This window comes from Callorhinus ursinus, unplaced genomic scaffold, assembly GCF_003265705.2.
Source record: "Callorhinus ursinus isolate GAN/ISIS: 27379988/994484 unplaced genomic scaffold, GSC_fseal_2.0 scaffold9, whole genome shotgun sequence".
NCBI lineage: Eukaryota > Metazoa > Chordata > Mammalia > Carnivora > Otariidae > Callorhinus > Callorhinus ursinus.
This window is the reverse complement of record NW_027397071.1, coordinates 60,493,849-60,511,745: the sequence shown is the minus strand read 5'-3', so window position 1 is coordinate 60,511,745 and position 17,897 is coordinate 60,493,849. Positions and strand designations below refer to the sequence as shown.

Sequence of the window (17,897 nt, the reverse complement as noted above, 5' to 3'; positions counted from 1 at the left end):
ATAAATTAAAAACCCAGGAAAGAATCTTTTTTATAAGCAGGTGGAGAGGAATAAAAAAAAAAGGAAAATGAAAAGATGAATCTACCAGGAAAGTTGAACCTTCCTTCAACTTCTCTAACAAGGAATGGGCCATCCAAGCAAGCAGGCAACCAAAAACATGTGATTAAGATAAGAATGTTAGAAGAAAGACTATCACAACTGAATAGAAGAAAGTAACATCAGATTATTGAACTTTTGAAATTGGTTAATGAATACTAAAGTTATTACACCAGTTACAATTTAAGAGCTCCCCCATCTCCCTGATCTTAAGTAAATCCTTCACACTTGGAAGGCTAAGTGACTAATGACATATATTGAGCTCTTTGTATCAGGCCACAAACTGAACTAGGTCTCCTCTCATCAAAAACAAATGGGGCGCCCGCATCAGGCTCCCTGCTCTGCGGGAGGCCTGCTTCTCCCTCTCCCACTCCCCCTGCTTGTGTTCCCTCTCTTGCTGTATCTCTCTCTGTCAAATAAATAAATAAAATCTTAAAAAAAAACAAATGGGGCGCCTGGGTGGTTCAGTCGTTGGGCGTCTGCCTTTGGCTCAGGTCATGATCCTGGGGTCCTGGGATCGAGCCCTGTATCAGGCTCCCTGCTCGGCCAGGAGCCTGCTTTTCCCTCTGCCTGCTGCTCTGCCTGCTTGTGCATGCTCTCTCTGTGTCAAATAAATAAAATCTTTTAAAAATTTTAAAAAAGACAAATAAACGAGCAGAGCAAAACAAAAACAAAAAAGCTTTTAAGTTCATTTTAAACCAAAACTACTTATTACATAACTACATTATTTTGACTTAAACTGGAAAATTGAATTAAAAGTTTAATTTTGTAAATACTAACACTTGAACCCAATCTAGAAACTGTATGAAGAAAAATACACTTCAAAGTATTTACGAGAGAAAACAGTTCTTAGGTCTCAAAAAGTATGAAAGGCTTTTAGTTTTTCTTGGTTATTTTGGTTTGTCATCCACTCAACAAATATTTATCTGGATCTATGATAAAAGAAACATTGTGGTAGGCAAATAACAAAAATGAAGAAAATAAATCCTTGATTAAAAGGAGCTAGAAGAGCTAGGAGGAATATAACTCCATCCCACACTCTTTTACAAATAAGTTGAGGGCCACAATCAGTTAAATTTCTAGAAGTAAAACACAAATCTGCTGACTTCCAGACAGATGGCTCTTTGTAGCCATCTATAGTTTACTCAGCTTAATGAATGCAGTAAGTCATTATTACAACTCGACACTGAATCAAGTCAAAGAGGAAAAATGCCACAAAAGCAGAAACCAGTGCAGAAACCTGCCTCTTTAGTTGCTGCAAGCCAAGTGTAACCTATATGAACTTAAAGTCCCCCCAAGTGTAGTATTACGTTTCCAATGCTAAAATAAGGCAAGCAGGGTTATCCTACGGTGGTGCTATTTATTGGTATTCTGTAATTAAGGGATATTTATAGCACAGCTCTATAATGAAGCCTCACCCTATATAAGTACAGTTTTCCTTACGGTCTTCATTCTTTACATCCTAAAGACAAGAAAAACTCAAAAAACAAAATTAAATGCATTTCCTACTCAGGGATTTAGTTTCTTCATCCATAAATATATCACATTTGTTTTCAGAACTACCAAAGTTCAAATTACAAAGCACAGGTACACAGAGGTAACAAAGGGTAAGCTATTTAAATATCAGAATGGTACTTAAACCCTCCGAGAAAATGTCTCTTCATGAAAAAGGAGTTATGTGAGCTTTTAAAGTTTTAACACCCAGCATTAGCTTTAAGGATTAGGCTACCATCCTGCAAAAGATTAATCACTATGGTAAAACCCTCAAAAACCAAAGACTGAAAAACAATAATCTATCATTCTTTTATTTCAAATCTACACTGAATTAAGACATTTAATGGTTTAGGAATAAATGACACATTTATTTCATTTTAGCCCTTTATGATATAAAGATAAAATGGTCTAGTGATAAAGAATAATATATGTGCTAAATACCTAGTTCAATGCAAGAAATAGTCGTAAGATATAAAGCACTTATCTTACCACTATCAACAGCTTCAACCTCGCGGTCAATTGCATCTCTGATCATTAGCGGATGAATGAAGAACTGAGCCCATCTGAAAAACAAAAAACAAACCCCGGCATTTCTGTTTCTGCTCAGAGAAATCTTTTAATCGGTCAACATCTATTTTTTGCTTAAGAAATTTACTAAGTTGGGGACTCCTGGGTGGCTCAGTCGGTTAAGCAGCTGCCTTCGGCTCAGGTCATGATCCCAGAATCCTGGGATCAAACCCCACTTCGGGCTCCCTGCTCAGAGGGGAGTCTGCTTCTCACTGTCTATGCCCCTCTTCCTTCTTGTGTTCTCTCTCTGACAAATAAAATCTTTAAAAAAAAAAAAAAGAAATTTACTAAGTTAGGGGCACCTGGGTAGCTCTGCTGGCTAAGCCTCCGACTCTTTATTTGGGCTCAGGTCATGCTGTCAGGGTTGTGAGATCAAACCCCACATCAGGCTCTGCACTCAGCATGGAGTCCGAATCTCAGACTCCCTCTCCCTCGGTCCCTCCCCTGGCTTGTGCATGCACGCGTTCTCTCTCTCTCTCTCTCTCTCTCTCTCTCTCTCAATAAATAAATAAATAAATAAATAAATAAATAAATAAAATCTTTTAAAAAACAAGTTTATTAAGTTGGAAAATTAGTTCATAATCATGCATATGTAAAATCTAAATAATACTCTGCATTTCCATAAAGTCTACAAACTATCTTTTTCATTGTTAACACCCATACAGAAATGTACATAAAACATAAATAGAGACTAATGCATAACTACAATGTAAACACCTAAGTGACTACCACGTAAGTCAAAAAACAGACCACTGTCATAATTCTAAAAGCACCCAGCACCTACCTTATCCTCAGAGTTAATATCGTGAATGTTATGATAATCACTTCTTTGCTTTTCTTTATAGTTTTATCACCCATACATGCATTTCTAGACCAGTGTTTCTTGCCTTTCTTTTTCCCCATTATCAACCCTAAGTAGCCTTTTCAGATTTCCCCCAATCACTCTCCTTGAACTTTTAATATCACAGATATACTGTTTATCTGTATGTGTATCTGTGATTTTTTTTAATATACATATAAGGTATATAAAACCTACTCTTTTACTCAATGCAGGGTTAGAAATGATTAAATTTTTTAAGTTAAAAATTAAAAGTTATTTGTTTTTTTTTAAAGATTTTATTTATTTGACAGAGAGACACAGCTAGAGAGGGACACAAGCAGGGGGAGTGGGAGAGAGAGAAGCAGGCTCCCGGCTGAGCGGGGAACCCGATGCGGGGCTCAATCCCAGGACCCTGGGATCATGACCTGAGCCGAAGGCAGATGCTTAACACCTGAGCCAGCCAGGCGCCCCTAAAAGTTAAAGTTTAAAGGCTATTGATATTTCATTTACCTTTATAACTGTTATTTGCTTTTTAATGTAATTTACATAAATTGTGATGCATCAAATTACATATGTATCCATTTATATAATAGCAATGCAAACATTTTTAAAGTAACATCTACTTTTCCAGCAAATAAAACTGAAAAAATTAATTTCCTATAATACTTAGTAAATTTTTCCCTTTTGCTTGATCCAAAAAAGAAACTTATATAACTTAATTAGCTACTAGATATTAAGATAGTTGACATTTTCTTCTTTTCAGTATTGGTATAACTAATGGGTTGAATAACTTTTGTTCAACTGAATAATAAAAGAGCATATTTCTATTTAATTCTTAATGCCAAAGTCATACACAAAAGCACAGAGTATCAAACAAACATTCACAAGGCAGCTAATGGAACCAACTGGCATGTGTAGACCACCTCTACTGATGACTTCAAGATCAAGCAATCATTTGAAAGTCCTCCAATCACCTAGCCAACAGTTTTGTAGTACTGACACTGCATACGCTTTGTCTATCTTCTATGAACTCATATCATTATAAATGGTGTTCATGTGATACTCAAGAAAACTCAAAACAGAAATTAAATACTAAGTAAAGATTTTGCCAGGTAGTGTTAAGCTTTGGAGGGCCACAAACCATTATGGTACTGACCATTTTTTTTACCTCCAAAGAACCAATTTTTGCCACCAACAGAAAAAAGATCCTCCCTGCTGAGAATGCATGTTCTAGACAATCTAGTTTTGTTTCTGAGTTTATCTAAATGGAAATATACTGTATGTATTTTTTATGTCTTATTTACCTATTTATTTTAATATTCATTTAATATTTATTTAATATTCATCTATGATGGTTTGGCTGTGATTCATTTATTTTCACTGCAGAATATTCCACTGCATTTATTTATTCATCCAAGCTAATGCAAATGAACATTTGGGCTGGTTCCATGTTTGGACTATTACAATCAATGCTGCCATAAATTCTTATCAAAGTGTACTGGGGCACATTTGCACAAGTTTGTCTAGGTATAAATCTAGGAAAGGACTCCTAGGTAATAGTGTATACATGCACATGTTCAACAGCACGAGATAAAACAAAAATTTGTATCACCGTCACCTGGTATAGTCAGACTTTAGTATTTACTGCAACTTCTAGGAAAACAGTTAAATCTCATACTGGCTTTAATTTACATTTTCCTGATTCCTAATGAGACTGAATACCATTTCATATATTTATTAATCTTTTGAATTTTTTCTCTTGTAAAACCCCTGTTTAAGGCTTTTTTTCTATTAGGTTGTATTTTTCTGACCGATTCTAATAATATATATACTTACTCTTTTTATACATTTAATTATGCTATATATAATTATACATATAATCTAATAATTAAAAATCAATGACAGTTATTTTATTTTTATTTTTTTTAAAGATTTTATTTATTCACTTGCAAGAGAGACAGAGAGAGAACAAGCAGGGGGAGAGGCAGAGGAAGAGGGAGAAGCAGACTCCCTGCTGAGCAAGGAGCCCAATGTGGGACTCGATATCAGGACCCTGGGATCATGACCCGAGCCGAAGGCAGACGCCCAACAATCTGAGCCACCCAGGCACCCTCAATGACAGTTATTTTAAACATAAGTCCTTGGTTATGTGTTACAAATATATTCTTCTACTTTATACTTGTTTTTTTCCACACTCTTTATAGTATCTTTTTTTTTTTTTTAAGATTTTTATTGGGATACCTGGGTGGCTCAGTCAGTTAGGCGTCTGCCTTCGGCTCAGATCATGATCCCAGGATCCTGGGATCGAGTCCTGCATCAGGCTCCTTGCTCATCAGGGAGCCTGCTTCTCCCTCTGCCTGACACTCCCCCTGCTTATGCTCTCTGACAAATAAATAAAAATCTTTTATAAAAATCTTTTTTTAAAAGATTTTTATTTATTCATTTGAAAGACAGAGAGTGCACAAGCAGGGGGCAGGGGTGGAGGGGCTGAGGGAGGAGCAGATTGTCTGCTGAGCAGCGAGCCCAATGTGGGGCTCTACCCCAGGACCCCGGGATCATGACTTGAACTGAAGGCAGCCACTTAACCAGCTGAGCCACCTAGGCACCCCTATAGTCTTTTTTGATTAATATAATGTAGTATCATTTTTCCTTTAGGTTTTGTGCATTTTGTACCTTGTTTGATGATTCTTACCAAAGCTAAAGTTATACTCATCTCTAAAACGTTTGGTTATACTTTTTACTTTTTGATCTATGATCTACCTGGAATTGACCTTTTGTGTATGTTGTGAGGTAAGGAGTCAATTTTGTTTCTGGCTTTACAGAAGCCCAATTACCTTGGAATCATTTCTTTTAAAAGCTCTTTCATCACTGCTCCACAGTGCCCCTATCAAAAATCAAGTGTTCACCTAGGTGTTGGTACACTTCCAGGATTTCTATTCTGTCCCGTTGGTCTCTTTGCTTAGCCCCCTGCTAACACCATAATGTCCTCATTACAAAACAAAACAAATCTAAGTATCTACTAGGTCAAGTCCTGCTATCCTGTTATTTTTCCTATGCAAAAATAACTGGCCCTCGGCCTCTCCGTATAAATTTTAGACTTAGCTTTTCTATTTAAAACTACATATATCTTCTGAGATCTTGGCTGCAGTATCACTGAATCCGCACATTAACTAGGAAAACTGACATCACTAAAAAAAAAATGAGGCTTCAAATCCATGAACAGTATTTCTTCTCAATTTATTTAGTTCTTTAATATCTCACAAGAAGGTTTTAATATATTCCCTGAAAAGAGGCTTTATACATAATTTTTGGTATTTATTTTTACAGCTTTAAAGGTATTTTAACTGTTGCTGCTATACAGAAATATTACTGACTTTCATATATTAAACATTATCATTTTTATCACTTTTTATCTTATATATTAAGCCACGTTACTAGATTGTTAATAATTTATCTCTAGAGAAATCTGAATTTTCTATACTCACAATCATTATCACTTAATATAACAGCTGTGTATTTTGCTTATTTTTCTTTCTTGCCTAATAGAATGACAAATAGAAGCGATCACAACCTGCATCTCTGTCTTGTATCTGTTGAACTGGAAAGCTTTCAAGGTTTCACCATTAAATATAAGGCTGGTTCAAAATATCAAATATCATATTGAGAAAGTTGACATACTCTGTTTGCTAAGAGCATCTTCATGAATAGATACAAATTTCATCACATAATTTTTTCTACATATATTTTTTTCCTCAATCTGACAACGTGATTGGGGTGCCTGGGTGGCTCAGTCAATTAAGCGTCTGCCTTCGGCTCAGGTCATGATCCGGGATCCTGGGATTGAGCCCCACATCAGGCTCCCTCCTCAGCCAGGAGCCTGCTTCTCCCTCTCCCTCTGCCTGCCACTCTCCCTGCTTGTGCTCTGTCAAATAAATAAAATCTTTAAAAAAAAAATATGACAATGTGATGAACTACATAATTGATTTTCTCATGTTAACTCCACCTCATATTTTCTAACCCAACTCAGTACTACTATATCATCCTTACTAGATATTGTTATTTGTATGTGAGTCTGGTCTATAATTTTTCTTTTATCACACTTTTTTCTATCAAGGTCATGCTACCTTCATAAATGAGGGAGGAATTATTTCTTCAAGTTTTTGTAGAACTCTAAACCTAAAAGTTTATTTTTGAGATTTTTCATTACAGATTCACTTCTTTAATGGTTGTAAGATTATTCAAACTTTTTAACTGTAATTTCTCCCATGTGGGTTTTACAAATTATATTTCTAAGAATGTATGTACTTCCAATTTTTTTTCACTTACTGGCATAGGTAATTCAAAATACCTTATTATATTTTCAATATCTGAAAGATTACAAATCATATTTTCATTCCTGAAACTTGCACATACTTTTTTCTCCTTGACCAGTCTCACGAAAGCCTTTTCTATTTTATCGGTTTTTTCAAAGAACCCACATGTAGCTTTCTAGTTTTTTGAAACAGTATGTATGTTGGTTCTACTGAGAAATAATTCACATACTGCAAAATTTCCTTTTAAAGAGCACAATTAAGCAGATTTACTACATTCACAGGATTGTGAAAACACTACCACTAATTTCAGAACATTTCGTTACCTCCTAAATAAACTCTGTACCTGTTAACAGTCACCCCATCATCCCAGCCCCTGGCAACCACTACTCTACTTTGGGTGTCTGTGGATATGCCTATACTGGACATTCCATATAAATGAAACCATACATTATGACAGACACGAAAGTCCAACCTCTTCCACTTAGCATAATGTTTTCAAGATTCACTCATGTTGTAGTATGTATCAGGACTTCATTCCCTTCTTACTGCTAAGTAATATTCCATTATATGGCTATACCATAGTTCATCTATTCACCAGTGGACGGACATTTAGGTTATTTCCACTTAGACCTATTATGACTGTAACTGCTGCTATGAACATTCATGTACAAATTTTTGTGTAGATGTGTTTTCAATTCTCTAGGTTACATACTAAGTGTGGAAGTGCTGGGACATATGATACCTCTGTTTAACTTTTTGAGGAAACACTAAACTGTTTTCCAACATTGTTGTGCCACCAGCAATGTATGAAGGTCCCAATTTCTTGAAATAGTCACTAGTTAATTGTTGTTCTTCTTTTTCAAATGGTGTGAAATGGTATCTCATTGTGGTTTTGATTTTCATTTCCCTAGTGACCTCTGACATTGAGCAACTTTTCATGTGATTATTGGCCATCTACATGTCTTCTCTGGAGAAATATCTATTCAGATCCTTTACCTATTTTTAATTCGTAAATTAAATTTGGATTGTCTTTTATTGTTGAGCTATAAGAGTTCTATACATGTTCTGGATACCAGTCCCTAATCAGATTCATGATTTACAAGTAGTTTCTTCCATTCTGTGCATTATCTTCTCACTTTCAACATAGGGAAATTTAAAGTAAAAAACGGTTTTAACTTTAATGGAGTCTAATTCTTCTAGTTTTTCATTTCTTGTTTCTACTTTCGGTGTCACATCTGAAAAACTATTGTCAAATCCAAAGTCACAAACATTTATGCTTATGTTTTCTTCAGAGTTTGTGTTTTTGCTTTGACATTTAAGTCTATGACTCAATTTGTTAATGTTTCTATCTAGTTATCCCAGTACCATTTGTTGAAAACCTATTCTTTCCCACTGAATTGTCTTGGCACCCTTGCAACTAACCACAAATGTAATGGTTTATTTCTGGAGTCTCAGTGCTATTCCACTGATCTATCCCTATGCCAGTACCATATTGGTTTGATTACTACACCTTTCAGTAACTTTTTTTTTAAGATTTTTATTTATTTGTTTGACAGAGAGAGATAGCAAGAGCAGGACCACAAGTAGGGGGAGTGGGAGAGGGAGAAGCAGACTCCCGCCGAGCAGGGAGCCCGATGCGGGGCTCGATCCCAGGACCCTGGGATCATGACCTGAGCCGAAGGCAGACGCTTAATGACTGAGCCACCCAAGCAGCCTATCTTTCAGTTAGTTCTGAATTTGGGAATAGGAGTCCTTCAACTTTTGTTCTCTTTCAAAATAATTTTTGCTATCTTGGTCTCTTCCATTGAATTTTAAGATAAGCTCATTTAGTAATTTCTTCAAATAAGGCAGTTGATATTTTGATACAAATTAAATTGGGGGGGGCGCTGGCTGGCTCAGTCATTAAGCATCTGCCTTTGGCTCAGGTCATGATCCCAGGGTCCTGGGATCGAGCCCCGCATCGGGCTTCCTGCTCTGTGGGAAGCCTGCTTCTCCCTCTCCCACTCTCCCTGCTTGTATTCCCTCTCTCGCTGTGTCTCTCTCTGTCAAATAAATAAAATCTTTTTAAAAAAATTAAATTGAGGGGCCCCTGGGTGGCTAAGTTTTTATTTTGGCACAAGTCATGATCTCAGGGTTGTGAGACAGAGCCCCACGTCAGCCTCCAGGCTCAGCAGAAGAGTGTGCTAGAGTTTCTCTCCCTCTCCCTCTGCCCCTTGCTCCACATGCACACAGCTGCTCTCTTTCGCAAATAAATAAATCTTAAAAATAATTAAATTGAAACTGTAAATCAATTTGGGAAGTATTACCATCTTAACAATATAAAGTCTTACAATCTATAAAAACATGAGATGTTTTCCTGTAATTTAGGTCTTAATTTCAACCATTTTTTGCAGCTTTGCACATGCAACTCTTGTACTTCCTTTGTTAAAATTATTCCTAAGTATTTTATTTTCTTGGATGTTATTGTCAAAGGAATTTTTTCTTAATTTCATTTTTGGATTTTTCATTTGTTGTGTATTAAAATACAATTGATTTTTGTATACTGATCTTCTATCTAGCAACCTTGCTGAACTCAGTATTAGCTTTAGCAGTTCTCCTGTGGAATTTACAGGATTATGTATGAACAAATCCTTATTATTTGTGGTAGCTATGCTCTCTAAAGCTGCCATGACTGCTGAACTAGCAAATACTGAACCACTATCCTAGGGGGAAATATGTGTGTACACACACACAAACAATTATGATCTTAAATCCTATCTCATCCTAGTAGATTCTTTTTTTAATTCAGAAAAGACAGAATGAGGTTCAGATGTATTAAGTAACTTGCTTGAGGCCACCTCACTAATGGGTGCCAGAGTTGGGATTTAAATCCAACAAACTGGCCTGAAGCCAGAGTTTCTTTTACTATATTATACTGTTCCCTAGTGTCTCCAACCCCTGGTCACCTCTATATGAAAGCTGAAACAAAAAGGCAGAATGTTGCCTTGTTCAACCTCAGCTGAGAATATGTTGGGCAACTCAAATTTTTCTCAATTTTTAAAATTTTTCACATGTCCATGAAAGACTATGAAAGCACCTAGTATTCATTTGGGAGTTACAAATAAGTTTTAGTAAGTAGGTGAATTCTCCACAAACAATGAGAATCAATTATACAAGATTATGTCATCTGCAAATAGAGATAGTATTAATTCTTTTCCAATCTGTATGCTTTTATTTCATTTTCTTATCTAATTGAGCTAGCTAACACCTCCCCTAAATGCTGAACAGAAGTGGTAGCTGACACCTTGATTCTGATCTTCAGAGAAAAGCTTTTATTTTTTTTTTATTTTTAAATATTTATTTATTTGACAGAGAGAGAGAGAGAGAGAGTACAAGGAGGGGGAGCAGCAGACAGAGGGAGAGGGAGGGCAGGCTCTCCACTCAGTTGAGAGCCTGACGCAGGGCTCAGTCTCAGGACCCCAGGAACACAACCTGAGCAGAAGACAAATGCTTAACAACTGAGCCACCCAGGCACCCCCAGGGAAAAGCTTTTAATCTATCAACATTAAGTATGTTCGATGTGAGTTACTCATAGATACTCTTTATTAGATTGAGAAAGTTCCCTTTTATTCCTAGTTTATTAAGTCTTTTATCAAGAAAGAGTGCTTGATTTTGTCAAATGCTTTTTCTATTTACATTGATATTATATAGCCAGATGTATTTTGTGCTTTTTTCTATTAATACGGTATACTGCAATGATGTATTTTGTATGTACACTGATTTTGTAACCTTGCATTCCTGAGATAAATTGCAACTGACCATGGCGTATAATCCTTTATACATTTTGCTGGATACAATTTCACAGTATTTTGTTGAGGATTTTGGCATCTATATTCATGAGGTATTAGTTTGTAGTCTTCTTGTGATGTCATTGTCTAGTTTTGGTATCAGAGTAATACTGACTTCATAGAATGAGTTAGGAAGTGTCTCTCATTCTATTTTTTTATTTATTTTTTTTCTCGTGATTTTTTTAAATATTTTATTTATTTATTTGACAGAGAGAGAGAGAGAGAGACAGAGTGAGCACAAGCAGGGGGAGTGGCAGGCAGAGGCAGAGAGAGAAGCAGGCTCCCCACAGAGAAGGGGGAGCCCGATGCGGGACCCGATCCCGGGACCCCGGGATCATGACCGGAGCCGAAGGCAGTGGCCCAACCAAGTGAGCTACCCAGGCGCCCTCTGGTGATTTTTTTAAAAAAATTTTTTATGGTTATGTTAATCACCATACATTACATCATTAGTTTTTGATGTAGTGTTCCATGATTCATTGTTTGTGCATAACACCCAGTGCTCCATGCAGTCATTCTATTTTTTTAAAGAATTTATGAAGCATTAGTGTTAATTCTTCTTTAAATGTTTGGTAGGTTTCACCAGTGAAGCCATGTGGGTCTACACTTTTCAGCCGGCAAGTTTTTGATTACTGATCCAATCCCTTAATACAGGTCTATCCAGATTTCCTGTTTTTTTTTTTTTTAAGATTTTATTTATTTATTTGACAGAGACACAGCGAGAGAGGGAACACAAGCAGGGAGAGTGGGAGAGGGAGAAGCAGGCTTCCCACAGAGCAGGAAGCCCAATGTGGAGCTCCATCCCAGGACCCTGGGACCATGACCTGAGCCGAAGGCAGCCACTTAATGATTGAGCCACCGAGGCACCCCCCTCAATATCTGTCTTTTAATTAGAATGCTTATTCATTTACATTTAATTACTGATAAGGCAGTATTTGTGTCTACTTCTTGCTATGTGCTTTATATACATTTTATACCTGTTCTCCCTCTATTCCTCCATTGCTGACTTCTTTTTGTTAAAAAAGATTTTTTCTTTTCTTCTTTGGTGGGGGAGGGGAGGGACAGAAAGAGAATCTTAAACAATCTCCACACCCATCACAGAACCTGACACTGGGCTTGGTCTCACAAACCCGAGATCATGATCTGAGCCAAAATCAAGTCAGATGCTTAACTGACTGAGCCACCCAGGTGCCCCCAAAATAGGTATTTTCTGGTGTGCTATTTTAATCCCCTTGTCACTTCCTTTACTGTATCTGAGTTATTTTCTTAACATCTTAACCTATAACAAGCGATTTTAAATTAATACTGACTTAATTTCAATTTTATACCATTTGCTCCTATATAGCTGTTCTTTTACCCCTTTGAGCTACTGTCATACAAGTTATGGCTTTACGTATTATATGACTATCAATACATATTTATAACTTTTGCTTTATAAAGTTAATGTCTTTTAAATCAGATAGGAGAAAAATACTTATAAAATTAAGTATATTTGTACTCTTTTATATATATCTATGTAGTAATCTTACCAGTGCACTTCATTTCTTCATGAGGATTTGACTGTCCTTTCATTTCAGCCAAGACTCCATTTATATGTCATATATAAAAGATCAGCTAGCGACAAACTTAGTTCTTAATTTATCTGGGAATGTGTTAATTTTTTTAGTTAGGACATTATTGCTGGATACAGAATTCTTGAGACTTCCAGAAAAGATGACGGAGTAGGAGAACCCTAAGTTCACCATGTCCAATGGATACAACAAGATAACACATCAGTCTAAATAACCCATAAAATGACCTGAAGACTGGCAAAACAAACTCTCCATAGCTAAATGCAGAGAAGAAACCATATGGAAGAGGGCAGGAAGGGCAGAGTCATGGTTGGGGGCTAAACAGACAGTGATGACTGTCCATGGGAGGGAGGGACATCGAGTGCACAGAGGGAGAGAAACAGACTCTCACACTGGGAAGCCACACAGGAAAGACGAATACCCATAATATTTGGCTTTGAAAAGCAGAGGGGATGGGCGCCTGAGTGGCTCAGTTGGTTAAGCGGCTGCCTTCGGCTCAGGTCATGATCCTGGAGTCCCGGGATCGAGTCCCGCATCAGGCTCCCTGCTCAGCAGGGAGTCTGCTTCTCCCTCTGACCCTACCCCCCTCTCATGCTCTCTCTATCCATTCTCTCTCTCAAATAAACAAATAAAATCTTTTAATAAAAAAAAAAAGAAAAGCAGAGGGGCTGAATTTCACAAGTTCTTATAACTAGCAGGACTTAAAACCTGGTACTTTAAGAATCAGTGAGCTTGGTTCTGGGAGAGCCGGAGAGCAAGAGGAAACCAAACCCCCACCCTTAAAGAGACAGCAAAACAGTCCCACAGAGACAGCATAGAGGCAGCAGTTTGAAAATCACCTGGGGTAGACAGGAGGGAGATTTACTAATCTCAGACCCTGTGCTGTAGGAACAGGGATGAGTTGGGAGACTTCTCCAGGAACAAAGAAGCTGGCTGGGGCCATTTGCCTCCTCCTACCACCAGCCTAAGCACATAACACAATGCTGACACTTGCTACCTAACTTGCTAACATCACCAACCCACACCTGCATTCTCCTGCAGACATGCTCCTCCAGCCATGCCTGGGCTCCACGTCTCTTCCCACAGCAGATCAGGGCAAACCTCACTAACACCCTGCATCCCGCATGCTTCTACAGATCCGCCCCCTCCAATATACCCTTGGTGAGAGCCCGTCCAATGCAATGCCACAAGCCTCACAGAGTGCAAGCAGTCCCAATGTGCCAGCACCACTCCAAAGTGACTCCTGCCCCAAGGAAAGGGAAAGATAACCATATATACTAGTCACATAGCAGCCCCAACAGTGGGCTGGGAGCAGAGAGCTGGTCTGATTGCAGGTCTTGCCCACCAACAAAAGCTTCTCAGGGGACAGAAAAAACACCCTAGAGTTTGGTGCTACAGCATCTCTGGAAAACGCCCAGTCTGACTCAACTAAAGCCCAATGTGGCCCCAGACTGGCCCACGAACAGCACAGGAGCCAAACAAAAAGAATCATTGCAGACAAGTGGACTAAAGAAAAAAGCGGCTCAGCCACAACAGCAGGACGCACACAACACACGTAGGAGACACCCATGAAGCACCAGGTTCTGGTGAACAAAGGATAGCGCACTACAGGGCAACACGACCTGTTCTTTGAAAGACTGTTACGTTCAAGAGCAGATGTAGCTGAATTTCCTAACACACAGAAACAGACTCATAAAGTTAAACGAAATGAGGAGACAGAGGAATATGTCCCAAATGAAAGAACAAGACAAAACCACAGCAAGAGACCTAAATGAAACAGAGATAAGTAACAAGCCTGATAGAGAATTTAAAGTAATAATAATAAAGACACTCACTGGACTTGGGAAAAGAGTGGAGGACCTCAGCGAGACCCTTTACAAAGAGACAGAAAACATAAAGAACCAATCAGAGATAAAGAACTCAGTAAGTGAAATTAAAAATACACTAAATGGAATAAATTATAGATGAGAAGCAGCAGGTGAATTGATCAGTGACCTGGAAGACAGTAATGGAAAGCAATCAAGATGAGGAGAGGGGAAAAAAATACTAAATGAAAATAGACTTAGAAAACTTAGTGACGGGTGCCTGAGTGGCTCAGTTGGTTAAGCGACTGCCTTCGGCTCAGGTCATGATCCTGGAGTCCTGGGATCGAGTCCCGCATCGGGCTCCCTGCTCAGTAGGGAGTCTGCTTCTCCCTCGGACCCTCCCCCCTCTCATGTTCTCTCTCTCTATCTCATTCTCTCTCTCAAATAAATAAATAAAATCTTAAAAAAAAAAAAAAGAAAACTTAGTGACACCATCAAATGTAATAACACTCATTTTATAGGGATCTCAGGAGAAGAGAGAGGAAAGGCGACAGAAAATTTATTTGAATAGCTTTAAACTCCCTGAATCTGGGTGAAGAAAACAGAAATCCACATCCAGAAAGCACACAGATCTCCCAAGAAGATCCACACCAAGACACACGGTAGTTAAAGTGGCAAAAAGTAGTGATAAAGAGAGAATTTTAAAAGCAGCAAGAGAAAACTGTTACATATAAGGGAAACCTCATAAGGTTTTGAGCTGATTTTTCATCAGAAACTTTGCAGGCCAGAAAGAAGTGGCATGATATATTCAAAGTACTGAAAGGGAAAAATCTGCAGTCAAGAATACTCCATCCAGCAAGGCTACCATTCAGAATATAAGGAGAGCTAAAGAGTTTCCCAGACAGACCAAAGTTAAAGGAAATCATGACCACCAAAACAGCCCTATAAGCAATATTAAAGGACTCTATGAGTGGAAAGCAAAGACTATAAATAAGAGTTTAAAAAGTAGGAAGCACAAAAGTGGGAAAAATAAGTATATCTGTAAACATCAGTTAAAACACTCCCAAAAGAAAAGGATGTGAAGTATGACACCATATACCTAAAACATAATGGGGAGAGGAGTAAAGAATAGGCTAAAACTTAAGTGACCATCAACTTAATATAGACTGCTATATGCAGAAGATGTTATACGCAAACCAAATGGTAACCACAAATCAAAAACTAGTAACAGATATGAAAAAATGAAGAGGAAGAAATCCAAGTATATCACTAAAGAAAGCCAAATAATCATGACAGAGAGCAAGAGAAGAAAGGAACAAAGAATAATTACAAAACAACCATAAAACAAATAATAAAATGGCAATAAGTACATATATATCACTAATCACATTGAATGTAAATGAACTAAACACTCAAAGCAAAAGACATAGGGTAATGGAATGGATAAAAAATCAAGATCTCTATATGCTACCTAAAAGAGACTCCCTTCAGACCTAAAGACACATGCAGATTGAAAGTGAAGGGATAGAGAAGTATTTATCACACAAATGGATGTTAAAAGAAAGTTGGGGTAGCAATACTTATATCAGACAAAATAGACTTTATTTTTTTTTTTAAAGATTTTATTTATTTATTTGACAGAGAGAGACAGTGAGAGCAGGAACACAAGCAGGGGGAGTGGGAGAGGGAGAAGCAGGCTTCCCGCCGAGCAGGGAGCCCGATGAGGGACTCGATCCCAGGATTCTGGGATCATGACCTGAGCTGAAGGCAGACGCTTAACGACTGAGCCACCCAGGCGCCCCAGACAAAACAGACTTTAAAGCAAGATTGTATGGGGTGCCCGGGTGGCTCAGATGGTTAAGCATCTGCCTTCGGCTCAGATCATGATCCCAGGGTCCTGGGATCGGGCCCCGCATCAGGCTCCCTGCTCGGCGGTAAGCCTGCTTGTCCCTCTCCCACTCCCCCTGCTTGTGTTCCCTCTCTCACTGTGTCTCTCTCTGTCAAAATAAATAAAATCTTTAAAAAAAAAAAATAAAGCAAAGATTGTAACAAGAGAACAAGAAGGACGCTGTATAATCATAAAGGGAACAATCCCAAGAGAAGATATAATAATTGTAAATATTTATGCACCAAACGTAAGAGCATAACATAAACATAAAGGAAGTAATCAATAGTAATAGAGTAATAGGGGACTTTGATGCCCCACTCATATGAATGGACAGATTATCCAAACAGAGAATCAACAAGGAAATAATGGCTTTGAATGACACATTATACCAGATGGATCTAACACATATACTCAGAACATTCCATCCTAAAACAGCAGAACACACATTCTTTTCAAATGCACAGGAACATTCTCCAGAATAGATTACATATTAGGCCATAAAACAAGTCTAAACAAATTTAAAAAGACTGAAGTTATACCATGCATCTTTTCTAACCACAATGCTATGAACTACAAATCAACCACAAGAAAAAATCTGGAAAGAGCACAATTATGTGGAGGTTAAGTAACGTGCTACTAAACAATGAATGGGTCAACCAAGAAATCAGAGAAAATAAAAAAATACATGGAGACAAACGAAAATGAAAGCACAACAGTTAAAATCTTTGGGAAGCAGCAAGCTTTTCTAAGAAGGAAGTTTATAGCAATACAGGCCTAACTCAAGAAGCAAGAAAAATATCAAATAAGCAAACTAACTTTACCTCTAAAGGAGCTAGAAAGGGGCGCCTAGGTGGCTCAGTCGGTTAAGCGTCTGCCTTCAGCTCGGGTCATGATCCCAGGGTCCTGGGATCGAGCCCCGCATCGGGCTCCCTGCTTCACAGGAAGCCTGCTTCTCCCTCTCCCACTCCCCCTACTTGTGTTCCCTCTCTTGCTGTTGCTCTCTTTGTGTCAAATAAATAAAATCTTAAAAAATAAATAAATAAATAAATAAAGGAGCTAGAAAAAGAACAAGCAAAACCCAAAACCAGCAGAAGGAAGGAAATAATAAAGACTGGAGCAGAAATAAACAAAACAGAAACAAAAAGAACAGATCAATGAAACCAGGAGCTGGTTCTTTGAAAAAAAAAATTTTTTTTCAAAAAAATTGATAAACATTCAGCCAGGCTCATCAAACAAACAAACAAAGGGCTCAAGTAAACAAATCACAAACGAAAGAGGAAAAATAACAGACACCACAGAAATACAAAGGATTATAAGAGAATATTCTGAAAAATTATTAGCCCACAAATTACACAACCTAGAAGAAATGGTTAAATTCCTAGAAACATATAACCTACCAAAACTGAATCAGAAAGAAAGAGAAAATTTGAACAGACCAGTTACCAACAATGAAATTGAATCAGTAATCAAAAAACTCCCACAAACAAAAGTTCAGGACCAGACCACTTCACAGATGAAT

At 37.8% G+C, this 17,897-nt stretch overlaps 1 protein-coding gene across 2 annotated transcripts in view; it reads right to left on the bottom strand.

Moving 5' to 3' along the window:
* NRDC (nardilysin convertase) overlaps positions 1-17,897 on the bottom strand; it is a 103,780-nt gene that overhangs the window by 37,428 nt on the left and 48,455 nt on the right. For both annotated transcript variants that reach the window (XM_025871593.2, XM_025871592.2), the window contains one exon: positions 2,080-2,153. In XM_025871593.2, coding sequence (XP_025727378.1) covers positions 2,080-2,153 — 74 coding nt within the window. The remainder of the gene's footprint in view (positions 1-2,079; positions 2,154-17,897) is intronic.